The 27,500-nt window shown below is 48.4% G+C and overlaps 1 protein-coding gene across 1 annotated transcript in view; it reads right to left on the bottom strand.

Annotated features, from left to right (window-relative positions):
- The window catches only part of LOC135528246 (calmodulin-binding transcription activator 1-like), a 477,130-nt gene that overhangs the window by 57,527 nt on the left and 392,103 nt on the right, over positions 1 to 27,500 (bottom strand). Inside the window, 1 exon segment of the mRNA XM_064957197.1 lies at positions 6,646 to 6,799. Within this exon segment, the coding sequence (XP_064813269.1) occupies positions 6,646 to 6,799 (154 nt within the window).

Raw genomic sequence — 27,500 nt, 5'->3', positions numbered from 1 at the left:
CCCAGTCTAGAAGTATGCACCACAGAGCCTAAAGCCAACATGCATTTCAGATGGTACCAAGACACATGGCTTATAACGTCAAACATACCCTCGTTTCCCACCGTCCTTAGTTTCCAACAGAGCTGGGAATTGCATCCGGCCTCCTCCTCTCCATGGGCCTACCGTACACCTCTGAGGAGTGGCATTCCAAGTCTCCTTCTCACCCATGAGAGATACACCCATAGTGTTACACTACACACTACACTCCCTCAAGTGTACAGTGGCGAAAGCCCACCTACATCTGCTGACGAAGCATAGCTGCATGTGTAAAGATGTACAGTTGTACAGCATGTACAGTAGGTAAAGGCCTACTGCATTATTCACAGCTGAATAATGCACCCATATAATATAAGGCTGCCGTGCACTTCGCCTGCACCCCTCCATGTCCTTATGATCAACGAAAGAGGCTATTCTGTCAACACACCACTAGGTGGCACTGTTGCTCTACCGTAGATGGAATGTTAATCTGGCTTGTTTAAAACCTGTAAAAGTCTAAACTGTTGGAGGGGGAGAGGGGGGGGGCGTTTACTAAACTAACATATTCAATTGTTTTAAAATGGTCATAGATGATTTGGATGATTTAGCTATTTGATATTGATTTTTTTTCAGTTATCAAAAAAATATACTGTATTTAAAAATTATTAGATCAAATATTGAATTAGGGCTTTACTACTATAGCCCACAGAAATGCTTTGAATAACACATTCATAAATGGCAAAAAAGATAGTCAGAAAATTCATCATAAGGAATCAGGTTTTGATGTGTCTGTCTGATATGTAGGAGATATAAGAAAGCTCAGGAAATATATACAGTATGTATCTATTTTTAGACACAAATTTAACCCCTTATTTTTGTTGGCACAAAAACGACCTCCATACTTCCATTGGTTCGTATGGGTTACCTTCAGACGAGTCCCGTGACACTCTTGGGGGTAGTAGAGCAAAACGGAGAACACCATTGTGTTCGTGAGAGTCGCCCCTTTCCATAATAGTTTGTCGGCTAAACTGTTCGGACGTTACAGACGTTTTCGTGAGATTTTCAGGATTGTCTCATGGTCTGACAAACACAGCTGTAGCTCGGCCACCTCCCAGCCCCTGATATCTCCAGCTTCAACTGATGCTGGACTTTGATGGGGATTTTTAGAATGATGTTACTTAGATTAAACAACGAGTGCGTCAATAGACTCTTAAGGATAAAAAAAGAGGATAGAGGGAGTGAGGGAGGGAGAAAGAGACAAAGGGAGAGAGATGGGGGGGGTGTAGGCTAGTTTGTTGCCATTTCTCTGTATCCAAAATGGCATCCTATTCCCTACATAGTGCACTGCTTTTGACTAGGGTCTATGGGGTACCATTAGGGACACAGACTGTATGTGGCCTTCTCATGTAGCCTGTCAGCTAGAAGGCATCTCACCCTCCTCGGTCCTCTGTGTCCCAACTCCCCAAAGTGAATGATTTCACGCATTACTGAAATGAAGCCCCAGACCTAATGAAGAGCGTAGTTCACAGCAGCACTGTTACCTGTCCTGATCTGACCTGTCCTGACCTGTCCTGGGGTGGATGGGATGCTGTGACTCCTAAAATGATCGCCAGAGGAACAGTGAAGGGGATAACGATAGGGGAGCATAAGCTCTGCTGATCATGATCAGCGTGTGTGTATGTATGTGTGTGTGTGTGTGTGTGTGTGTGTGTGTGTGTGTTAGGGCCCCTGGCTGGCTGGTCTGTATTCACAGAGCATCTGTCTCTCTCTTAAAGCTGCTGACACACTACTCTCTACCTGGTCATCAATAATCAGCCCTGTGAACATCACTCACCGTCACCGCCCTGCCCCTGCCAACACACACACACGCACGCATGCACGCACATACACACAGCCTGGAGTCTGGCCATTAACAACTCTCCCACTGATTTTCAGAAGCCCCTGATTGACTATTATCATTAGACAAACCCTGACATTTTACCAAACACTGTCTCAAACACCGTCTCAAACACTGTCTCAAACACTGTCTCAAACACTGTCTCAAACACCGTCTCAAACACTGTCTCAAACACTGTCTCAAACACTGTCTCAAACACTGTCTCAAACACTGTCTCAGACACTGTCTCAAACACCGTCTCAAACACGGTCTCAAACACCGTCTCAAACACCGTCTCATACACCGTCTCAAACACCGTCTCAAACACCGTCTCAAACACCGTCTCAAACACTGTCTCAAACACTGTCTCAGACACCGTCTCAAACACTGTCTCAAACCCTGACATTTTACCAAACACTGTCTCAAACACTGTCTCAAACCCTGACATTTTACCAAACACTGTCTCAAACACTGTCTCAAACCCTGACATTTTACCAAACACTGTCTCAAACACTGTCTCAAACACTGTCTCAAACACTGTCTCAGACACTGTCTCAAACACTGTCTCAAACACTGTCTCAGACACTATCTCAAACACGGTCTCAAACACTGTCTCAAACACGGTCTCAAACACCGTCTCAAACACTGTCTCAAACACTGTCTCAAACACGGTCTCAAACACTGTCTCAAACACTGTCTCAAACACTGTCTCAAACACTGTCTCAAACCCTGACATTTTACCAAACACTGTCTCAAACACTGTCTCAAACCCTGACATTTTACCAAACACTGTCTCAAACACTGTCTCAAACACCGTCTCAAACACTGTCTCAAACACGGTCTCAAACACCGTCTCAAACACCGTCTCAAACACTGTCTCAAACACCGTCTCAAACACTGTCTCAAACACTGTCTCAAACACCGTCTCAAACACTGTCTCAAACACCGTCTCAAACACTGTCTCAGACACTGTCTCAAACACTGTCTCAAACACTGTCTCAAACACGGTCTCAAACACGGTCTCAGACACTGTCTCAAACACTGTCTCAAACACTGTCTCAAACCCTGACATTTTACCAAACACCGTCTCAAACACCGTCTCAGACACCGTCTCAAACATCGTCTCAAACACCGTCTCAAACACCGTCTCAAACACCGTCTCAAACACTGTCTCAAACACTGTCTCAGACACTGTCTCAAACCCTGACATTTTACCAAACACTGTCTCAAACACTGTCTCAAACACTGTCTCAAACACTGTCTCAAACACTGTCTCAAACGCTGACATTTTACCAAACACTGTCTCAAACACTGTCTCAAACACTGTCTCAAACACTGTCTCAAACACTGTCTCAAACACTGTCTCAAACACAGACTCAGACACTGTCTCAAACACTGTCTCAAACACTGTCTCAAACACTGTCTCAAACCCTGACATTTTACCAAACACTGTCTCAAACACTGTCTCAAACCCTGACATTTTACCAAACACTGTCTCAAACACTGTCTCAAACACCGTCTCAAACACCGTCTCAAACACGGTCTCAAACACCGTCTCAAACACCGTCTCAAACACTGTCTCAAACACTGTCTCAAACACCGTCTCAAACACTGTCTCAAACACCGTCTCAAACACTGTCTCAGACACTGTCTCAAACACTGTCTCAAACACTGTCTCAAACACGGTCTCAAACACGGTCTCAGACACTGTCTCAAACACTGTCTCAAACACTGTCTCAAACCCTGACATTTTACCAAACACTGTCTCAAACACTGTCTCAAACCCTGACATTTTACCAAACACTGTCTCAAACACTGTCTCAAACCCTGACATTTTACCAAACACTGTCTCAAACACTGTCTCAAACACTGTCTCAAACACTGTCTCAGACACTGTCTCAAACACTGTCTCAGACACTATCTCAAACACGGTCTCAAACACTGTCTCAAACACGGTCTCAAACACCGTCTCAAACACTGTCTCAAACACGGTCTCAAACACTGTCTCAAACACTGTCTCAAACACTGTCTCAAACACTGTCTCAAACCCTGACATTTTACCAAACACTGTCTCAAACACTGTCTCAAACCCTGACATTTTACCAAACACTGTCTCAAACACTGTCTCAAACACCGTCTCAAACACTGTCTCAAACACGGTCTCAAACACCGTCTCAAACACCGTCTCAAACACTGTCTCAAACACCGTCTCAAACACTGTCTCAAACACGGTCTCAAACACCGTCTCAAACACCGTCTCAAACACCGTCTCAAACACTGTCTCAAACACCGTCTCAAACACTGTCTCAAACACCGTCTCAAACACTGTCTCAAACACTGTCTCAAACACTGTCTCAAACACGGTCTCAAACACGGTCTCAGACACTGTCTCAAACACTGTCTCAAACACTGTCTCAAACCCTGGCATTTTACCAAACACCGTCTCAAACACCGTCTCAGACACCGTCTCAAACATCGTCTCAAACACCGTCTCAAACACCGTCTCAAACACCGTCTCAAACACTGTCTCAAACACTGTCTCAAACACTGTCTCAGACACTGTCTCAAACCCTGACATTTTACCAAACACTGTCTCAAACACTGTCTCAAACACTGTCTCAAACACTGTCTCAAACACTGTCTCAAACGCTGACATTTTACCAAACACTGTCTCAAACACTGTCTCAAACACTGTCTCAAACACTGTCTCAAACACGGTCTCAAACACTGTCTCAAACACTGTCTCAAACACAGACTCAGACACTGTCTCAAACACTGTCTCAAACACTGTCTCAAACACTGTCTCAAACCCTGACATTTTACCAAACACTGTCTCAAACACTGTCTCAAACCCTGACATTTTACCAAACACTGTCTCAAACACTGTCTCAAACACCGTCTCAAACACCGTCTCAAACACGGTCTCAAACACCGTCTCAAACACCGTCTCAAACACTGTCTCAAACACTGTCTCAAACACCGTCTCAAACACTGTCTCAAACACCGTCTCAAACACTGTCTCAGACACTGTCTCAAACACTGTCTCAAACACTGTCTCAAACACGGTCTCAAACACGGTCTCAGACACTGTCTCAAACACTGTCTCAAACACTGTCTCAAACCCTGACATTTTACCAAACACCGTCTCAAACACCGTCTCAGACACCGTCTCAAACATCGTCTCAAACACCGTCTCAAACACCGTCTCAAACACCGTCTCAAACACTGTCTCAAACACTGTCTCAAACACTGTCTCAGACACTGTCTCAAACCCTGACATTTTACCAAACACTGTCTCAAACACTGTCTCAAACACTGTCTCAAACACTGTCTCAAACACTGTCTCAAACGCTGACATTTTACCAAACACTGTCTCAAACACTGTCTCAAACACTGTCTCAAACACTGTCTCAAACACGGTCTCAAACACTGTCTCAAACACTGTCTCAAACACAGACTCAGACACTGTCTCAAACACTGTCTCAAACACTGTCTCAAACCCTGACATTTTACCAAACACTGTCTCAAACACTGTCTCAAACCCTGACATTTTACCAAACACTGTCTCAAACACTGTCTCAAACACCGTCTCAAACACCGTCTCAAACACGGTCTCAAACACGGTCTCAAACACCGTCTCAAACACTGTCTCAAACACTGTCTCAAACACTGTCTCAAACACGGTCTCAAACACCGTCTCAAACACCGTCTCAAACACCGTCTCAAACACCGTCTCAAACACCGTCTCAAACACTGTCTCAAACACCGTCTCAAACACCGTCTCAAACACTGTCACAAACACGGTCTCAGACACTGTCTCAAACACGGTCTCAAACACTGTCTCAAACACTGTCTCAGACACTGTCTCAGACACTGTCTCAAACACCGTCTCAAACACTGTCTCAAACACGGTCTCAGACACTGTCTCAAACACTGTCTCAAACACGGTCTCAGACACTGTCTCAAACACTGTCTCAAACACTGTCTCAAACACTGTCTCAAACCCTGACGTTTTACCAAACACTGTCTCAAACACTGTCTCAAACACTGTCTCAAACACTGTTTCAGACACTGTCTCAAACACTGTCTCAAACACTGTCTCAAACACTGTCTCAAACACTGTCTCAGACACTGTCTCAAACACGGCGCTGGACAGAAGAATGACGCAGGCAGTCCATAACAACACGTCTACTACGTGTCTCTAAGCAATTAGTAAACCAGGTTACATCAGAGAGAGAGAGAGAGAGAGAAAGAGGAGGTGAGGTGAGAAGGATTTCTGGTGAGTCAGAGACTCTTCCTCCCACACAAAGGCATCAATCAAGAGAGCTCTCCCCTGCTCTACGCTGGACCTGCTCTGCCTGACTGGGAGGATGTGAGGCCAGGGCTGTGTGCTCTCAGGCTGACCACTGTGGTGCCGGAGGGCTGGGGGAAAGATAACCCCTGACCCCTGTCTACCAGATGGCTCCAGGCAGGGCAGGAACACAGAAACAATAAAAACAATAACAAGATGGTAACAGTTTAGCAACCAGGACATGCCTCTGAGAGAGCCACGTAGGCTACTCCAATAATAAGGCTAGGAGAGGTCTGAGCATTAAAAACCCAGACGTGAATGTCTGGATAGCCTCTATGTGTGTCTGGGGCTCTTAGGGCCGGACCCTTGAGAAGAGCTTGCACCTGGTCATGTATCAGGCTTTGAAAAGGCTTGGAGCACTCAATGACTGCTGTACTCGGAATGTGATAGGTCAGATACTCACACATGGGCTTGAGCTGGCCAATCAGCTCCTCCTTGGTCCACTTGGCCCACTCCTTCTTGTCCGTGTTGATGGAGCACAGGATTGGCCCACATGGCTTCCCACAATCCTCTATGGCCGGCACATTCAAGTAGTGGACGAGCACGATGTCAGGGTTCTGGAGAAGAGAGAAGAGAGAGAGAGAGAGAGAGAGAGAGAGAGAGAGAGAGAGAGAGAGGGAGAGAGAGAGAGAGAAAGAGAGAGAGAGAGAGAGAGAGAGAGAAAGAGAGAGAGGTTCGTTTAGTCAGCAGACTGACTGTGTTGTGTGGTAACAGTGAGAGAGTCCCAGAGAGGGAAGAGACCCAGCTGGAAGTGTAACACCTAACACTACAGCTGGTGTGTCAGCACACAGACATGCTGCTGGAATAGGTTGTTGTTGGAGAGACTGCATGGTATTTCTCACACAAAGAATGGAGTGAGAGAAACTCAGAGAGAGAATGAGAAACAGAGAGAGAGAGAGAAACTCAGAGAGAGAGAGAGAGAGAGAGACAGAGAGAAAAAAGCAAAACAGAAGTGGGTCTCCGAAGGAAGATTTGGAGGGGGAGTTAAAACCTCTTTGGAAGGGTTGTGTGTGTGTGTGTGTACTGTATGTGTTCTCGTATGTGTGTGTGTGTGTGGTAATTGCCCTACGTGCATGTAACACACTAACACGCATGTTGTGAAGTCCTCCCACATGCCGAGCCAATGCCCTCTATTAACTTGCCAGTGTACCCAGTCAGAATCCACCTATTCCCCTCGCTGCAATCGTTACCTCCCTAAATTCCCTAAATTGACAGCTTATGAAAAATAGGTGCTGTTTAAAAGACCAGTTGAGCCGGTGTGAATAACATCAATTGTGATCTGTAATCATGAATAGCTTTGATTACTGTGCAGAGTAAACAGCGGCAGGAGAAACGCTCCCGGTCCGCTCCTTAAGACCCCATTCATTACAAACACACAGTTGCCAATAACCACAGACACACGCCTTCCAACATACACTCACACAGAGGCAGAAATATTAGTTACTGCCACAAACACCGGCATGGAGACTACATCAGAGGATGAAAACACACAACATAAAGAACACACACACACACACACACACACACACACACACACACACACACACACACACACACACACACACACACACACACACACACACACACACACACACACACACACACACACACACACACACACAGGGAGAAACAAAAACCTTGATGAAGGTCGAAGACACCATGTGTCTGAGTGCAGTTTGAAGCTTCATCAGTGTGATGTGGAGAACAAACCATCCTGCTGCCTCTTAATTCTAACACCATTAATGTTCCTGTCTGGACAAGAACTTGTCTTTCTGTGGTGATTTGCTCAGGGCTTTGTGCACAGGACCAACTTTAGAATCATCTCAAATTCAAAACAACTGAAATGTATTCTCTTTAAAAGGGCCGGCAGTTGTGATTACAGAGTTGTTCTCTGGTACAGTCTCTTTGAAGACTGAATAAGTCTGGTGTATAGTCTCCGTTGTACAGGGAGCTGGATGTTTAGTCTGACAGACTGTGGCCCTGGTCTCCCTCCCCCAGCCCACTACAGCCGGACATCGAGGTGTGTTATCTCCTCTGTGATAAACCTTGTCCCTGTCCTCTGTCATTGGAGTCAACACCCTGGGACGGCTGTGTCTCGCTTCCACCATGTCAGGGCGAGGGGGTGTGTAATGCCCCCAGATGGCATTACCAGCTGTGGTAATCGGCAGGCCATGCCCTCAATCCTTAACTAGCACGAGAGGGGTGAACAAAGGGCTGTAGCACGCACTGTATGAGCATGTTGGAGGAAGCACACGCACTGAGAGGAAGGACACACACACACACCACACACACACACACACACACACACACACACACACACACACACACACACACACACACACACACACACACACACACACACACACACACACACACACACACACACACACACACACACACACACACACACACATACACACACACACACACACACATACGCACAACCCCCCTCCATTCAACACCCACTCACACATAAAGGCACACAGCTGTTCTCTACCTCAGCACACACAGACATATTGCATATTGGCCTCTGCTCTACAATGAAAGGGAACATTTAGCTGGCAGCCTTACAGCTCATCCAAATACTAGTAATCTGTGGAGCTACAGCTCGGCTTTAGTATTATACTGTCTGCTGCTGAGATATACATCCACAGCGTGGTTCTGTCTCTAATGGAGCACTAACATCTCTACACTGCTTTTAACCAGGGCCCTGTGGGAACAGGCTGCCTTTGGGATGAGGGCAGTACGTGACATGTAGCTGGAGCTCCTCTCTTCTCAGACTGTCTTCACATTCCTCACCGTCCCTCCTCCTCTCCGCCACCAAGAAAACAACACAATCAAAATAGAAAGCGTCACATAAATCTATCAGGAGGGTCATTTCATTTCTTGTTGGCTGCTTTCTTTTCCTCTGTGTAATATCACCAGTTTGTTTCTATCCAAAGGAAACTGGGGGGAAAATCTGAGGGGGAAACTTTTGCCTGGATAGTATTTTGCGGAGAGAATGAGATCTCATTAACTCATTGATTAATTGTGTAATGCTCTCTTGGTTGTTTTCCTGCTCGTTCCCCATGCGGGTTTAGGGCCGCTTCCAACGGTACACTTCCTCAGTGGTGAGAGTGGGATCTGGTTGCTGGAGTGTGTGTGGAGGGGGAATGTGTGTGTGTGTGTTTGTATGCACGCTCGTGTGTGAAGTTTGAGTATGCTACAACTCCAACTCCCAACACACAATCTGTCAGCGTGGGAGGCTCCAAGGTTAAGATGCACATCCAAGTGATAGTCAAGGTAAAAGCTGTACGTATCATGTGTGTGTAGACAGTGGTGTTGTGTTCCTTTATTGCCTCGTCTAGTGCATATCCCCACAGCAGATGGATGGATGTTGCTGAGTTAATTACCTATGGAGTCTAGGGGAGGCAGTCACAGGGGAGGAAGGCCTACTGAGGGGGTGGGGAACACACTTACAGGAGCAATTAGGGTTATGTGCCTTGCTCAAGGGCACATCGGCAAATTTATTTTCACCTAGTTGGCTCAGGGAGTCAAACCAGCAACCTTTCTGTTACTGGCCCAATGCTCTTAACCGCTAGGCTACCTGCCTCCCACACTACCGTAAGACCAGGGTGCAGTCGTAGCCAGGCAACAGGTTTCTTTGGCACCCACACACATGGAAGGCAATGTTCCTACGCTCAGCTCAGCTCTCAGCCTCAGCGACACCACCTTGCCCTGCAGCCAGTCCACACCACAGTGCTATAAAGCAGAGCTCAGGCAGGTTGCCACGGCTACAGCCAGGAAGAGACAGGCTGTGTCCCAAAATCACCCTATTCTCCTTATAGTGCACTAGCAGGCCCCATAGGTGTGGCACACTATGTAGGTAACAGGGTTCCATTTGGAACACAGTCACAGCCTCATTACCAGGGTTATAGCTACAGAGTCGGACTGTGCTCCTACCAGGACAGGCCATGTAGACTCAGGGCCCTCAACAGGCTCTGGCAGACACATACAGAAACCACAGTACTTGTCCAATGGTGGAAACTAGACACAGTCATGTAATCTGTAACCGGGCCTGTAAGCCCTGGTGACCCCTGTCACAGCCCGTCGCCCTCTCCTCTCCTTGCCGCACCGCTTCTCTCCATGTAGCCGTCACCACCAACACGGTACTGTGCCTCATTAAGGGGAGAGAGGAGAGGGGAGAAGAGAGGAGAAAGGAGAGGAGAGGGGAGCTGGGAGACGGGATCTCCAAGCCCAGCGCTTCCTGGCACAACATTATTGTAGAAGATAGGCCTCTCTCTCTTACAATGAGCTGCGTAGCACAGGAGCGATAAGAACAGCCATTAACATCAAAGGATCGTAGTTAAGAAGAGGAGGCTTGGTGGGACGTGGAGGAGCTGAGGACTGATGGGGGAAACCTAGTGAGGAGCAAGATAAAGCAACCAGCCGCTCGGAGTGGAACGGCTTCAAAGAGAGGCTAGCAGCAAGCAGAGAGATACACAGAGAGAGAGGGAAGACAGATACACAGAGAGAGAGAGGGAAGACAGATACACAGAGAGAGAGGGAAGACAGATACACAGAGAGAGAGAGGGAAGACAGATACACAGAGAGAGAGGGAAGACAGATACACAAAGAGAGGGAAGACAGGTACACAGAGAGAGGGACAACAGATACACAGAGAGAGAGGGAAGACAGATACACAAAGAGAGGGAAGACAGGTACACAGAGAGAGAGGGACGACAGATACACAGAGAGAGAGGGAAGACAGATACACAGAGAGAGAGGGACGACAGATACACAGAGAGAGAGGGAAGACAGATTCACAAAGAGAGGAAAGACATATACACAGAGAGAGAGGGAAGACAGATACAAAAAGAGAGGGAAGACATATACACAGAAAGAGAGAGAGGGAAGACAGATACACAGATAGAGAGGGAAGACAGGTTCTCAGAGAAGAAGTCAGGCGAAAAACCCCATTCCTCAGCGGAGGAGGAAGAGAGGATGGAGGAAATAGGCTAGGGAGAAGAGGCAGCTTCAGAGATGTGTGGCTACGGGCTCCTCGAGGAAGGAATTTAACTAGCCCACTACAGGGAGATCCATTTCAATGCAGAATATGAAGGAAATTGGAACTCTCGATTGTGTTGTCGCAAACGCTCAACGTCAACGCCACACTTTGTTTTGAGGATGTGAACATGCACGAGGGATGTATACAGATATTAGTGTGTTCATTCATGTGTGAGAAAATTACTATGGAAGTATCTGTTTATGTGATATCCAGACATGCTTCGATAAAATCTACAGTATTTTTGTATGCAAATGTTATATGCATGACAGTAAATCAACGGGCCGACCACACCCTGTATGCTGGACTGTGTCTGTGTGAGTTACTATCGGTGTGTGAGTGCTTCTGTTTAGCACCCTGCACTTAAACCTGGGCTGTGTTTATTACCATGTGTTTATCAGTTGAAAGTGTGTGCATGCTGGTTCGTGTGAATGTGTGTTTGTGAACCGGTGGGTGTGAGCGTGTAGTTTGTGTGCAGTATGTGTGTGTGGGTGGGAGAGGTGATTACGGCCATGCTCTGTGGTCTGTGCTGGGGCAGTTGCCCTGGTGGTGGCATGGTGATGAATAGCATGGTGTGGACGTTATTAAGCAGCCTCCTGGCCCCTGGCACTGGGGTTGAGCTCTTAAATGCACCACTCCATCCCTCCCTCCCTCCCTTTCTCCGTCACTCCTTCTCTGTTTAACTCCCTCCCTGCCTTTCTCCCTCCCTCTCTCTCTGCCTCCCTCCCTCTCTGCCTCTCTCCCTCTCTGCCTTCCTCCCTCTCTGCCTTCCTCCCTGTCTCCCTCCCTGCCTCCCTCTTGTCCTCCCTCTCTACCGCTCTCCCTGGCTCCCTCTCTCTCTGCCTCCCTCTCTCTCTGGCTCCCTCTCTCTCTGCCTCCCTCTCTCTCTGCCTCCCTCCCTCTCTGCCTCTCTCCCTCTCTGCCTTCCTCCCTCTCTGCCTTCCTCCCTGCCTCCCTCTCGTCCTCCCTCTCTACCGCTCTCCCTGGCTCCCTCTCTCTCTGCCTCCCTCTCTCTGCCTCCCTCTCTCTCTGCCTCCCTCTCTCTCTGCCTCCCTCCCTCTCTGCCTCTCTCCCTCTCTGCCTTCCTCCCTCTCTGCCTTCCTCCCTGCCTCCCTCTCGTCCTCCCTCTCTACCGCTCTCCCTGGCTCCCTCTCTCTCTGCCTCCCTCTCTCTCTGGCTCCCTCTCTCTGCCTCCCTCTCTCTCTGCCTCCCTCTCTCCCTGGCTCCCTCTCTCTCTCTGCCTCCCTCCCTCCCTGCCTCCCTCTCTCTCTGCCTCCCTCTCTCCCTGGCTCCCTCTCTCCCTGGCTCCCTCTCTCTCTGCCTCCCTCTCTCCCTGGCTCCCTCTCTCTCTCTGCCTCCCTCCCTCCCTGGCTCCCTCTCTCTCTGCCTCCCTCCCTCCCTGCCTCCCTCTATGCCTCCCTCTCTACCGCTCTCCCTGACTCCCTCTCTCTCCCTCTGCTGCTAATTTCAAGGTCAACTGGCTCTGAGGTGCTGTAAGTTTACAGCCACAGCTCCACAAGACTTCTTCTTCTCCTTTTGTTTGGAAGGTTACACCGCTTTCTCACCACCAAAGGGTGTGTTTGAGAGTGTGGGGGTGGCTGCTAATGTTGCTGCTGCATGTACACACTCAGACACACACACACCCTAACCTAGGATCCTAAGCACACACACACACGCACACACACACACACGTACACACGTACACACGTACACACACACACACACACACACACACACACACACACACACACACACACACACACACACACACACACACACACACACACACACACACACAAGCGAATACACAGACACTCGCAGAACAGCATACAACGGCAAACAACACTCCGCATCAAACAGCCCTAAAATGGAGTAAACACCCCGCAGCCACCTTCTGTCTCGGTAGTGGAGGGGTCCCCTTCCTGAACCCATCACCCTCCTCTCTCTGGCACCTCTCTCAAAAAGCCTTTGTTAAATGCTCTCAGTATAGACACTCTAATTGGGTGTCTGGTGTCAATGCTCAGCCTTCCGCTCCCCCCTCCATCTCTCTCCTTCCACCGCGCCTCTGCCATGGTGTTCCTGGCGCCCCCGGGGTAGGTACCAATCCAAGGGCCCGTGACAGTTTTGAGGGGCCTCTTGTGGTGAATTGGCCAGTTCGGCCATGTCCACCCAGATCTGTATGAAGAAGGCATGGGAGGAGGCTCAGCAGTGGGGAGGGTGGGGGCCAGGGGGGGCTCCTAAGGGCCCTCCCCATGTAAGGCACTCCAGGTGTATAAATGGGAGCGTATGGATGTATGATGTCTGATGGAGGATGGTGTGGAATACTCCTGCATTTTACCTGTGCCCTTGACATCTCTCCCTGTTCTCTATTGCATAATGATATAATAATGGTTGATCTAGAAGGCAGCACGGTGTTGTATCTATATGGAGCTCTCCTCCCCTCTAATAAAGACCTGTGTTGTATCTATATGGAGCTCTCCTACCCTCTAATAAAGACCTGTGTTGTATCTATATGGAGCTCTCCACCCCTCTAATAAAGACATGTGTTGTATCTATATGGAGCTCTCCTACCCTCTAATAAAGACCTGTGTTGTATCTATATGGAGCTCTCCTACCCTCTAATAAAGACCTGTGTTGTATCTATATGGAGCTCTCCACCCCTCTAATAAAGACCTGTGTTGTATCTATATGGAGCTCTCCTCCCCTCTAATAAAGACCTGTGTTGTATCTATATGGAGCTCTCCTCCCCTCTAATAAAGACCTGTGTTGTATCTATATGGAGCTCTCCTACCCTCTAATAAAGACCTGTGTTGTATCTATATGGAGCTCTCCTACCCTCTAATAAAGACCTGTGTTGTATCTACAGTGCCTTGCGAAAGTATTCGGCACCCTTGAACTTTGCGACCTTTTGCCACATTTCAGGCTTCAAACATAAAGATATAAAACTGTATTTTTTTGTGAAGAATCAACAACAAGTGGGACACAATCATGAAGTGGAACGATATTTATTGGATATTTCATACATTTTTATAACAAATCAAAAATGGAAAAATTGGGCGTGCAAAACTATTCAGCCCCTTTACTTTCAGTACAGCAAACTCTCTCCAGAAGTTCAGTGAGGATCTCTGAATGATCCAATGTTGACCTAAATGACTAATGATGATAAATACAATCCACCTGTGTGTAATCAAGTCTCCGTATAAATGCACCTGCACTGTGATAGTCTCAGAGGTCCGTTAAAAGCGCAGAGAGCATCATGAAGAACAAGGAACACACCAGGCAGGTCCGAGATACTGTTGTGAAGAAGTTTAAAGCCGGATTTGGATACAAAAAGATTTCCCAAGCTTTAAACATCCCAAGGAGCACTGTGCAAGCGACAATATTGAAATGGAAGGAGTATCAGACCACTGCAAATCTTCCAAGACCTGGCCGTCCCTCTAAACTTTCAGCTCATACAAGGAGAAGACTGATCAGAGATGAAGCCAAGAGGCCCATGATCACTCTGGATGAACTGCAGAGATCTACAGCTGAGGTGGGAGACTCTGTCCATAGGACAACAATCAGTCGTATATTGCACAAATCTGGCCTTTATGGAAGAATGGCAAGAAGAAAGCCATTTCTTAAAGATATCCATAAAAATTGTCGTTTAAAGTTTGCCACAAGCCACCTGGGAGACACACCAAACATGTGGAAGAAGGTGCTCTGGTCAGATGAAACCAAAATTGAACTTTTTGGCAACAATGCAAAACGTTATGTTTGGCGTAAAAGCAACACAGCACATCACCCTGAACACACCATCCCCACTGTCAAACATGGTGGTGGCAGCATCATGGTTTGGGCCTGCTTTTGTTCAGCAGGGACAGGGAAGATGGTTAAAATTGATGGGAAGATGAATGGAGCCAAATACAGGACCATTCTGGAAGAAAACCTGATGGAGTCTGCAAAAGACCTGAGACTGGGACGGAGATTTGTCTTCCAACAAGACAATGATCCAAAACAGAAAGCAAAATCTACAATGGAATGGTTCAAAAATAAACATATCCAGGTGTTAGAATGGCCAAGTCTAAGTCCAGACCTGAATCCAATCGAGAATCTGTGGAAATAACTGAAAACTGCAGTTCACAAATGCTCTCCATCCAACCTCACTGAGCTCGAGCTGTTTTGCAAGGAGGAATGGGAAAAAATTTCAGTCTCTCGATGTGCAAAACTGATAGAGACATACCCCAAGCGACTTACAGCTGTAATCGCTACAAAGTATTAACTTAAAGGGGGCTGAATAATTTTGCACGCCCAATTTTTCAGTTTTTGATTTGTTAAAAAAGTTTGAAATATCCAATAAATGTCGTTCCACTTCATGATTGTGTCCCACTTGTTGTTGATTCTTCACAAAAAAATACAGTTTTCTATCTTTGTGTTTGAAGCCTGAAATGTGGCAAAAGGTCGCAAAGTTCAAAGGGGCCGAATACTTTCGCAAGGCACTGTATATGGAGCTCTCATACCCTCTATTAAAGACCTGTGTTGTATCTATATGGAGCTCTCCTACCCTCTAATAAAGACATGTGTTGTATCTATATGAAGCTCTCCTACCCTCTAATAAAGACCTGTGTTGTATCTATATGGAGCTCTCCTCCCCTCTAATAAAGACCTGTGTTGTATCTATATGGAGCTCTCCTACCCTCTAATAAAGACATGTGTTGTATCTATATGGAGCTCTCCTACCCTCTAATAAAGACATGTGTTGTATCTATATGGAGCTCTCCTACCCTCTAATAAAGACCTGTGTTGTATCTATATGGAGCTCTCCTCCCCTCTAATAAAGACCTGTGTTGTATCTATATGGAGCTCTCCTCCCCTCTAATAAAGACCTGTGTTGTATCTATATGGAGCTCTCCTCCCCTCTAATAAAGACCTGTGTTGTATCTATATGGAGCTCTCCACCCCTCTAATAAAGACCTGTGTTGTATCTATATGGAGCTCTCCACCCCTCTAATAAAGACATGTGTTGTATCTATATGGAGCTCTCCTCCCCTCTAATAAAGACCTGTGTTGTATCTATATGGAGCTCTCCACCCCTCTAATAAAGACCTGTGTTGTATCTATATGGAGCTCTCCTACCCTCTAATAAAGACCTGTGTTGTATCTATATGGAGCTCTCCTCCCCTCTGTGTTCCCTCTACAGTACTTCCCAACCTGTCTATGGGTTCCAGGCAGCATCAAGAGCTGGAACATTTGAGGAACAGGAAGAGAGAGTCCAATGTGTGTGTTTGTGTGTGTGTGTGTGTCTGTGAGCCAGCCAGGGGCTGAGGCCAGGCTGTGATGTTTAATTCAGCAGCACATAATCACTCCCATAGAGTCAAGAGCAGCTTAGAGTGGAAGAACCGCTGCACTCTGGGAAAGGACTGCTGGATGTGTGTGTAGGTGCATATGTATCTGTGTGCGTCTGTGTTGTGCGGTTCAGTATTAGTGGAAGGGTCATTGTAAAAGGTGTTATGTGAGTGCTATGTCTGTATCTATATCTGATGGCCTTGTAAGATGTGAAAAGGGGCCTGTGTTTGATGCATGGAGGGAGAGGAGGGCAGAGACCTGTAGATACCAGAAAGGTAGGCAGGCCCAGTATCTTCCTCTCCCAGCGTACTTATTCATCTGAAGGCCGTCGCAGAGCAACACCACCCTCTCCATTAGTCCTGTTGGCCCCTGGTGCTGTGCTGTCTGAGGCTGGCTGCCCTGGCCAGGGGCTATGCGGCTGGGAAGGGGCCATCAGGGAGCCATCCGTCTGCCATAATGGTCTTGGCCGGGCCTGTGGCACTGATCCTAATGCTCAGAGCCTGGCCACCCAGGTGACACCACGTCAGACTGCAACTAAACAACCTATTTTCTTTCTTTTTGGCGTTCTCTAGCACACACACACACACACACAAACACACACACACACACACACACACACACACACACACACACACACACACACACACACACACACACACACACACACACACACACACACACACACACACACACACACACACACACACACACACGTCCCAGGTACAAAGCGATCAACTCCTACTGAGTTGGAAAATAGAACTATCCCATCGCCATCTCTCTCTCTCTCTATCTCCCACACTCTCTCTCTCTCCCACTCTCTCCCGCTCTCTCTCTCTCTCTCTTTCTCTCTCTCTCTCTCTCTCTCTCTCTCTCTCTCTCTCTCTCTCTCTCCCACTCTCTGTCTTTCATTCCTACTCTCGGTCTAACATGTTTGTGTTTGTGTTGTTATCCCTGTACCAGTCAACATGTTCTTTAGGTGTCTTTGCCCAGTGTCGGCGAGCGAATCAGCACCTCACAGGAGCAGCCAGAGGGGAGAGAGCTGCGCTGGTGCATTTCTAAACAGGGCATCACAGTGAGGATTGATGTGTGTCCAGCATTACAGGACAACCTGGCTGATGCTGTACATCTGCCTATGTACTCTGCCGACACACACAGATATGTACCAAATAACAGCAGTAGGGGCACCAGCCAGAGTGATAAGAGTACCAGTAGAAAATAAACAACAGCCATATACTCCTCTCTTCAGCCTGTGTGCTGTGGTTCTGTCAGTCCCTGGCTGATGTCGTGCTGGGTACAGGTGCAGCCCTCAGAGCTCAGTTTAGCCAGACCTCTCTCTGGAGACACACACACATTCAAATGCGCGCACACACACACGCACATGCACACAATCATACACACACACACTCATACGCACTCACACGCACACACACTCACATACTCTCTCTCTCTCTCTCTCACACACACACACACACACACACACACACACACACACACACACACACACACACACACACACACACACACACACACACACACACACACACACACACACACACACACACACACACAAATGTGTAGTCTAACACACAAAGGTCCGTTCCTGGCAAGAAATGCTCAAACGGTTTCTTAGCAACCAGCAGTTTGTATTAAATCTGCATGATAAAAATGTAAAACAGAAAGTGTGTGTGTGTGTGTGTGTGAGTATGTGAGTGAGTGGGAGTGTGTGTGTGAGTGTGTGTGTGTGTGTGTGTGTACTTGATAGAGAGGTGGGGATGGAGGAGACATTTGCAGGGGGATGGTCAGAGATAAGAGAGGTGTGTGTATGAAGGGAGGAGCAGGAGAAGGAAGAAGGTGCCATCAAAACACTGCCAAGATGATCAACACACACGCACTTCCTGAGGAGATCTACAGGGGCAGTGTTGACTACAAGTTGCCTGGAAGTAATACACTTTGAGGAGGAAGCCAAACAAGGGCATAACACAGGGACCAGAATCACATGAGAGAGAGACATCGGAGAGAGTTAATCACAGTCATTATCAGTACAATCCACAGAGACACAAATATGCATGTATAATTATGAATAAATACTTTTTGTATAATTAATCAATAAGGCCCGAAGGGGTGTTGTATTTATACCAGGGCTAAGGGCTGTTCTTACGCACGATGCAACGTAGAGTGCCTGGATACAGACCTTAGCCGTGGTATATTGGCCATATACCACAACCCCACGAGGTGCCTTATTGCTATTATAAACTAGTTATCAACGTAAATAGAGCAGTTAAAATACATGTTTTGTCATATACGGTCTGATATACCACGGCTGTCAGCCAATCAGAATTCAGAGCTCAAACCACCCAGTTGATAATAATGTATATACATTGTATGTACGCCGCCACACAGCAGGAGAGAGGGGAATAGGGAGGGGAAAACACTGGCTGTGGAATTACATCAATCTCACCAAGTTCATACGCAAAAGGACATTATTATCACACATGGCACATGTTCTTTAACCCCGCCGAAGTCATGGGAGCAGCAGTAAGCTACATGTACGTCATGCTGAGTCAGTGTGAGAGGAGAGTGTGTGTGGAGTCTGTGTGAGAGGAGTGTATGTGTGGAGTCAGTGCGAGAGGAGTGTGTGTGGAGTCAGTACGAGAGGAGTGTGTGTGTGGAGTCAGTACGAGAGGAGTGTGTGTGTGGAGTCAGTACGAGAGGAGTGTGTGTGGAGTCAGTGTGAGAGGAGTGTGTGTGGAGTCAGTATGAGAGGAGTGTGTGTGTGGAGTCAGTGCGAGAGGAGTGTGTGTGTGTGGAGTCAGTACGAGATGAGTGTGTGTGTGGAGTCTGTGTGAGAGGAGTGTGTGTGTGGAGTCAGTACGAGAGGAGTGTGTGTGGAGTCTGTGTGAGAGGAGTGTTTGTGGAGTCAGTACGAGAGGAGTGTGTGTGTGGAGTCAGTACGAGAGGAGTGTGTGTGTGGAGTCAGTACGAGAGGAGTGTGTGTGGAGTCAGTGTGAGAGGAGTGTGTGTGGAGTCAGTATGAGAGGAGTGTGTGTGTGGAGTCAGTACGAGAGGAGTGTGTGTGGGGAGTCAGTACGAGAGGAGTGTGTGTGGAGTCAGTGTGAGAGGAGTGTGTGTGGAGTCAGTATGAGAGGAGTGTGTGTGTGGAGTCAGTGCGAGAGGAGTGTGTGTGTGTGGAGTCAGTACGAGATGAGTGTGTGTGTGGAGTCAGTGCGAGAGGAGTGTGTGTGTGGAGTCAGTACGAGAGGAGTGTGTGTGTGGAGTCAGTACGAGAGGAGTGTGTGTGGAGTCAGTGTGAGAGGAGTGTGTGTGGAGTCAGTATGAGAGGAGTGTGTGTGTGGAGTCAGTGCGAGAGGAGTGTGTGTGTGTGGAGTCAGTACGAGATGAGTGTGTGTGTGGAGTCTGTGTGAGAGTAGTGTGTGTGTGGAGTCAGTACGAGAGGAGTGTGTGTGTGGAGTCTGTGTGAGAGGAGTGTGTGTGTGGAGTCTGTGTGAGAGGAGTGTGTGTGTGGAGTCTGTGTGAGAGGAGTGTGTGTGGAGTCAGTACGAGAGGAGTGTGTGTGTGGAGTCTGTGTGAGAGGAGTGTGTGTGTGGAGTCTGTGTGAGAGGAGTGTGTGTGTGGAGTCTGTGTGAGAGGAGTGTGTGTGGAGTCTGTGTGAGAGGAGTGTGTGTGTGGAGTCTGTGTGAGAGGAGTGTGTGTGTGGAGTCAGTACGAGAGGAGTGTGTGTGTGGAGTCTGTGTGAGAGGAGTGTTTGTGGAGTCAGTACGAGAGGAGTGTGTGTGTGGAGTCTGTGTGAGAGGAGTGTGTGTGTGGAGTCAGTGTGAGAGGAGTGTGTGTGTGGAATCAGTGCGAGAGGAGTGTGTGTGTGGAGTCAGTGTGAGAGGAGTGTGTGTGTGGAGTCTGTGTGAGAGGAGTGTGTGTGTGGAGTCAGTACGAGATGAGTGTGTGTGTGGAGTCTGTGTGAGAGGAGTGTGTGTGTGGAGTCAGTACGAGAGGAGTGTGTGTGTGGAGTCTGTGTGAGAGGAGTGTGTGTGTGGAGTCAGTACGAGAGGAGTGTGTGTGTGGAGTCAGTACGAGAGGAATGTGTGTGTGGAGTCAGTACGAGAGGAGTGTGTGTGTGGAGTCAGTACGAGAGGAGTGTGTGTGTGGAGTCAGTACGAGAGGAGTGTGTGTGTGGAGTCAGTGTGAGAGGAGTGTGTGTGTGGAGTCAGTACGAGATGAGTGTGTGTGTGGAGTCTGTGTGAGAGGAGTGTGTGTGTGGAGTCAGTACGAGAGGAGTGTGTGTGTGGAGTCTGTGTGAGAGGAGTGTGTGTGTGGAGTCAGTACGAGAGGAGTGTGTGTGTGGAGTCAGTACGAGAGGAGTGTGTGTGTGGAGTCAGTACGAGAGGAGTGTGTGTGTGGAGTCAGTACGAGAGGAGTGTGTGTGTGGAGTCAGTACGAGAGGAGTGTGTGTGGAGTCAGTGTGAGAGGAGTGTGTGTGGAGTCTGTGTGAGAGGAGTGTGTGTGTGGAGTCTGTGTGAGAGGAGTGTGTGTGTGGAGTCAGTGTGAGAGGAGTGTGTGTGTGGAGTCAGTACGAGAGGAGTGTGTGTGTGGAGTCAGTATGAGAGGAGTGTGTGTGGAGTCAGTGTGAGAGGAGTGTGTGTGGAGTCAGTATGAGAGGAGTGTGTGTGTGGAGTCAGTGCGAGAGGAGTGTGTGTGGAGTCAGTACGAGATGAGTGTGTGTGTGGAGTCTGTGTGAGAGGAGTGTGTGTGTGGAGTCTGTGTGAGAGGAGTGTGTGTGTGGAGTCAGTACAAGAGGAGTGTGTGTGTGGAGTCTGTGTGAGAGGAGTGTGTTTGTGGAGTCAGTACGAGATGAGTGTGTGTGTGGAGTCTGTGTGAGAGTAGTGTGTGTGTGGACTCAGTACGAGAGGAGTGTGTGTGTGGAGTCAGTGTGAGAGGAGTGTGTGTGGAGTCAGTGTGAGAGGAGTGTGTGTGTGTGGAGTCAGTGCGAGAGGAGTGTGTGTGTGTGGAGTCAGTACGAGAAGAGTGTGTGTGGAGTCAGTGTGAGAGGAGTGTGTGTGGAGTCTGTGTGAGAGTAGTGTGTGTGTGGACTCAGTACGAGAGGAGTGTGTGTGTGGAGTCAGTGTGAGAGGAGTGTGTGTGTGGAGTCAGTGCGAGAGGAGTGTGTGTGTGGAGTCAGTGTGAGAGGAGTGTGTGTGGAGTCTGTGTGAGAGGAGTGTTTGTGGAGTCAGTGCGAGAGGAGTGTGTGTGTGGAGTCAGTGCGAGAGGAGTGTGTGTGTGGAGTCAGTGTGAGAGTAGTGTGTGTGTGGAGTCAGTACGAGAGGAGTGTGTGTGTGGAGTCAGTGTGAGAGGAGTGTGTGTGTGGAGTCAGTGTGAGAGGAGTGTGTGTGTGGAGTCAGTGCGAGAGGAGTGTGTGTGTGGAGTCAGTGTGAGAGGAGTGTGTGTGGAGTCTGTGTGAGAGGAGTGTTTGTGGAGTCAGTGCGAGAGGAATGTGTGTGTGGAGTCAGTGCGAGAGGAGTGTGTGTGTGGAGTCAGTGCGAGAGGAGTGTGTGTGTGGAGTCAGTGTGAGAGGAGTGTGTGTGGAGTCTGTGTGAGAGGAGTGTTTGTGGAGTCAGTGCGAGAGGAGTGTGTGTGTGGAGTCAGTGCGAGAGGAGCCATGCTATCTGCCACCAGCAGCTGCCATTGAGAGGCTTCCCAAAACAAACGGAGAGCCGTGACAGAGACAGAGCGAGCGAAGCCTTCTGTGGCGTAATAGGAAATTAATTGAGACCATCAATATGGTATTAATCATTAAAGAGCAGGTGCTGAGGTGGCACTTTGCTGACTTCACTACTGCTGGCAACACACACGCATTAAAAGTTTGACCTGCTGTTTAGTGAGACTGTGGGTGGAGGGGGAGAGGGGGAAGAGAGATTGGGAAAGGCAGATGGAGGGAGAGAGAGAGAGACAGGGATTGGTGGGAGCGTGGGTAGGAGGCTTATTCATGGTGGTTCAAGGTTTCCCCATGATTTGCCTCTTCAAGCCCTTTTTTAAGTGCTCTCCGACCTCTCCTGAATACTAGAAAGTGAAATGACATATTTTGAATATAACATCCACAGTGAAGAAACTATTCATCGACACATAGCCATGTTTCCTAAAAGCCTAATGGGCAGGACATGGTGAGACAGAGAGGCAGCATGTGTTAATCAGCCAATGGAAGAAAAGCCACACTGCAGTGACTCCATTAAGCCGCTCAGCACACCACGTCTCCAAACTGTTGAAGGTGTCTGACTGAGATGAATGCCTCATGGTATGAATAATACATTACCCAGGTTCACACACACACACACACACGCATGCACACACACACACACACGTGCACATACACAAACACGCACACGCACGCACACACACACGTGCACATACACACACGCGCACACACACACGCGCACACACACACGTGCAGACACACACGCACGCACGCGCACACACACACGCACAAAAGGAAGCATGCATAGGTTAAACGCAAACACACACATGCACGCACAAATGCACACACATACATTAATACACAGGGTACGGATGTGAAACAGGTGTGGGGACTGGTAGTTTGAAACACACCCAGCACCTAGAATATCAAACACAGAGGCAGGGGAGAGCCCCTACCAGTCCCCCTCCCTGCCCCCACCCACCGTGTGTGTCAAGGTTGAGCTTATGAAATGTTTATGAATTGGGATTTGAACGCAGATAGGAGGCAAAAAGAGTGATCTGGATTGGAAGGCGAAGAGGACCTGCAAAGCACTGTGTCAGCTGAAAGCAGGGGGAAAATGAGAAATTCATTAACTGGGGTCAGACCCACAGAGATCACTTCCTCAATAGACAAGAGACATGGACACAGCCTCGCAAGCTGATTGGTGCGTTGATGTGGGCCGCACACAGACCTCATCTGTGCTTGAGGTCTGTGATTGGTTCTTTGGCGCTAGACACTCATCCCAGAGTTGGATCTCCTTCAGTGTGCAGCTCTCCTTTAGTATGAGCCAATACATCTGTAAAACACACATTATAGTCTACTGGAGCAACTAACACAGACATGAACACACACAGTAACAGTATTGACAGAGAGAACTACCAGGATGGAGAACGACAGTGACCGGATTATAAGAGGCCCTCACACTCTCCAGCACCGTGTGTGTGTTTGTTTGTGTCAGCTTTCATTGACTATTTCCAAGAGATGAACAACAGGGGAAATGATGTCATCAAATGCAGCATTCTTCAAAGGTCAGAATGGCATATTTGTGTGAGAGAGAGAGTGGGGTCCTTTGAAGTGGCTCCTGGGGTCCTGGGCCAGCTTGCAGGAGAGGAACAGAGCTGAAGCCCTAGGGCCTCTCCTCTCCTCCCTCTGATCAATACCAAGCCTTAATCACTCTGGACAGAGCTATCTCTCTCTCTCTTTCTCTCCCTTCCTCTTTCCCTCGATGTCTTGTTCTCTACCCGCTCTCTCTCTCTCTCTCTCTCTCTCCCTCCCTCTCTCTCTCTCTCTCTCTCTCTCTCTCTCCCTCCCTCTCTCTCTCTCTCTCTCTCCCTCTCTCTCTCTCTCTCTCTCCCTATCTCCCTTCCTCTTTCCCTCGATGTCGTGTTCTCTTCCCGCTCTCTTCCAATCCACCATCACCTCTGTCATACTTAGCAAGATCAGTTGTTTCATGGAGAATCAAGTGTGTGTGTGTGTGTGTGTGTGTGTGTGTGTGTGTGTGTGTGTGTGCGTCACTCTGTGTCTAAAAGACGAAGGGAATGCGTGTGTTTATATGCATCTTTATGATTGGCTGTGAAAATGTGAGTGGGTACAGATAGAATCTATATGCCTTAGCTAGAACCCTCGAGGAAAAGGTCAAAATAAACTAAAGCAAATTACAGACAACATGCATAGACTTGAATAATAGCACATCTCCTGGTTTCAGAAGCTCTCTCCCTGGTCATCTAATTGCCTTGGTGCCTTGTGTTTTTACTCTAATAAACTAATGAATGTGGCTCTGGCTTCAGCTCAGCTCTGGATATCAGATAATATAGGGGGCAATAAGCAGCAGTACTTTAGCAGCAAACCTCCCAACCTCCCAACCTGCGTCAGATCAGAACCCCTGAATAATTTGTGGCAGAATAATGAAGGGGCAGAGGAGAGGAGCAGGCATCAATCAGTCTCCCCTCCCTGCCTGCGCTGGGAACTACCTCCTCGCCAACAAGCCAGGGCTCCATTAGGTATTGTCTGGGGCATACAGGCTAATTTGTTTGCATCAATAATACATTCAAAGGATTTATCTAACTTGCAAATGAGTGTTAATTTACTGGTCCAAGAGGCAGGGAGGCAAGGAGGAGAGGAGAGGAGGAGAGGAGGAGAGGGAGGAGAGGGAGGGGAGGAGGAGAGGGAGGGGAGGAGGAGAGGAGAGGGAGGGGAGGAGGAGAGGGAGGGGAGGAGGAGGTGTGAAAGGCTAAACAGCTGGCTAGGAGGAGTGGGGCCTGCGTGGTACATGTTTAACCCTTTATAGACCTGGTGGAGAGGAGAAGAGGAGAGGAGGCAATCTGTGGTGCTGGTATAATCTGGTATTCCATCTACAGCTCTACAACAAACTGAACTGGAAAGCTGCATGTTCCTAGCCTTGGATGTGAGTTATAGTTCTGGTCTCAACCAGTCAGGGCTGAGGTGAACACAACACAACAACCCTTAGAAGAGCTTCAAGGGCGAAGCAGTGAGAACAGAGAGAACCACAGCCACCCAGAACAGATTACCTGCCCAACCACATACTCTCTGATCATATGCCAGATGACAAAATGACAAAGAGGTGTTGTGTATGGGCAAGTGTGTGTGAGTTGAACAGGTGTGTGTGTGTGTGTGTGTGTGTATGGGAGAGGGGTGAACTGGGCCCCCAAGACCCCTTTGGTCTTTTGATCTCTGTGCCACACTAGAGTCCACAGCACCAGGCTGGCTGGGAGGGGAGCAGGGCAGAGTGGAGCGGAGCAGGGCTGGCCATCAACATATGCTGCCTCTCCCTGCCAAGGCCTCCTAGCTCTCCCCAACAGCCCAAGCATAAACAGTCACGCTGCTGCTCCTACTGCTCCACCACCAGCACCACCTAGCCCTCTCCATCCAACACCACAGCCCTACTTAGTCAAACAAGGCTGCAGTTGAATATGGTGAGAAAGAGAGAGAGCAAGAAAGAGAAAGAGAGGGGAAAGAGAGCAGGGGAGGAGATGTAGAGAGAGGAAAGCAAGAGAGAGAAGATAGCAGGGGAGGAGATGGAGAGAGAGGAGAGAGGCGAGAGAGAGAAGAGAGAGAGGAACGAAAGAGCAGGGGAGGAGATAGAAAGAGAGGAGAGAGGTGAGAGAGAGAAGAAAGAGAGAGCTAGAGAGAGAGCAGGGGAGGAGATGGGGAATCTCCCAGGGACACGGACAAGCATCAGATGCTGCTACTGTTGCTACTACAGAGGGCTTGTTGCTTCTCAATTAATAGTTAGAGGCTACAGAACTGTAATATAAGACTGGTGGAGCAGAGAGAGAGGACTAGGAGTGTGTCAGTGTGTGTTGATGGTCTGTGGAGAGTTTGGTAGTTGAATGGCTTGTTGGGTGCCGGGTTAAAGGCCAGGAAGAGAGAATCTTTCTATTGTCTGTGGGATTTTAACACTGTTGGAGCTGCAGTACTCGCTGGTGGTCCAAGAACACACACACACCATCAAGCTCGCACTCCAAATCATTGATTGGTTACTTACACTCTGTATGCACGATGACCTTGATGGCCACTGACATACAAGCGTAAAACATGTTATACTACTGAACATTAAAATAGCATCATTCAGACAACAATCTAAAACTCTCTTATCCACTAAAGAGCTGTCTTTATTTCCCCGCTTGCTATTGTGGTCACATTGTTCATGTGTTTTCTATGTGAACGAATGGGGTCAGTATCATCACGTAAACACACCCTCCTTTCCCCTGCTCTGCTCTGTGGGAGCTACTGCTGAGTACTGGTGCATAACTACACAGAGATGGCAAGGGCACCAAGCACAGAAAATCAATACTAGATCTCACCACTAAGCACAATCCCACAGAAAGCAGCTGGTTGCTCTATAAACTGGATAGCTTCATCTGGCTACTTCTATACAGTATCAGTGGATTGTTACAGTTTAGTAACACACTAATGTACAAACACATGGGACACTGGGGCAGACAGACACACAGACAAAATAAGACAATTCCAAGGGATGGGTAGACGGGCGGAGGACAGTGTGACGGGCGGAGGACAGTGTGACGGGCGGAGGACAGTGTGATGGGTGGAGGACACTGTGATGGGCTGAGGACAGTGTGATGGGTAGAGGACAGTGTGATGGGCGGAGGACAGTGTGATGGGTGGAGGACAATGTGATGGGTGGAGGACATTGGGATGGGTGGAGGACAGTGTGATGGGTGGAAGACAGTGTGATAGGTGGAGGACACTGTGATGGGTGGAGGACAGTGAGATGGGCGGAGGACAGTGTGATGGGTGGAAGACAGTGTGATGAGTGGAGGACAGTGTGATGGGTGGAAGACAGTGTTATGAGTGGAGGACAGTGTGATGGGTGGAGGACAGTGTGATGAGTGGAGGACAGTGTGATGGGCGGAGGACAGTGTGATGGGCGGAGGACAGTGGGATGGGCGGAGGACAGTGTAATGAGTGGAGGACAGTGTGATGGGCGTAGGACAGTGTGATGGGCGGAGGACAGTGTGATGAGTGGAGGACAGTGTGATAGGCGGAGGACAGTGTGATGGGCGGAGGACAGTGTGATGGGCGGAGGACAGTGTGATGGGCGGAGGACAGTGTGATGGGTGGAGGACAGTGTGATGGGTGGAGGACAGTGTGATGAGTGGAGGACAGT

This window comes from Oncorhynchus masou, chromosome 33, assembly GCF_036934945.1.
Source record: "Oncorhynchus masou masou isolate Uvic2021 chromosome 33, UVic_Omas_1.1, whole genome shotgun sequence".
NCBI lineage: Eukaryota > Metazoa > Chordata > Actinopteri > Salmoniformes > Salmonidae > Oncorhynchus > Oncorhynchus masou.
Note: the sequence above shows the minus strand (reverse complement) of the source record. Positions and strands in the feature narration are given on the sequence as shown.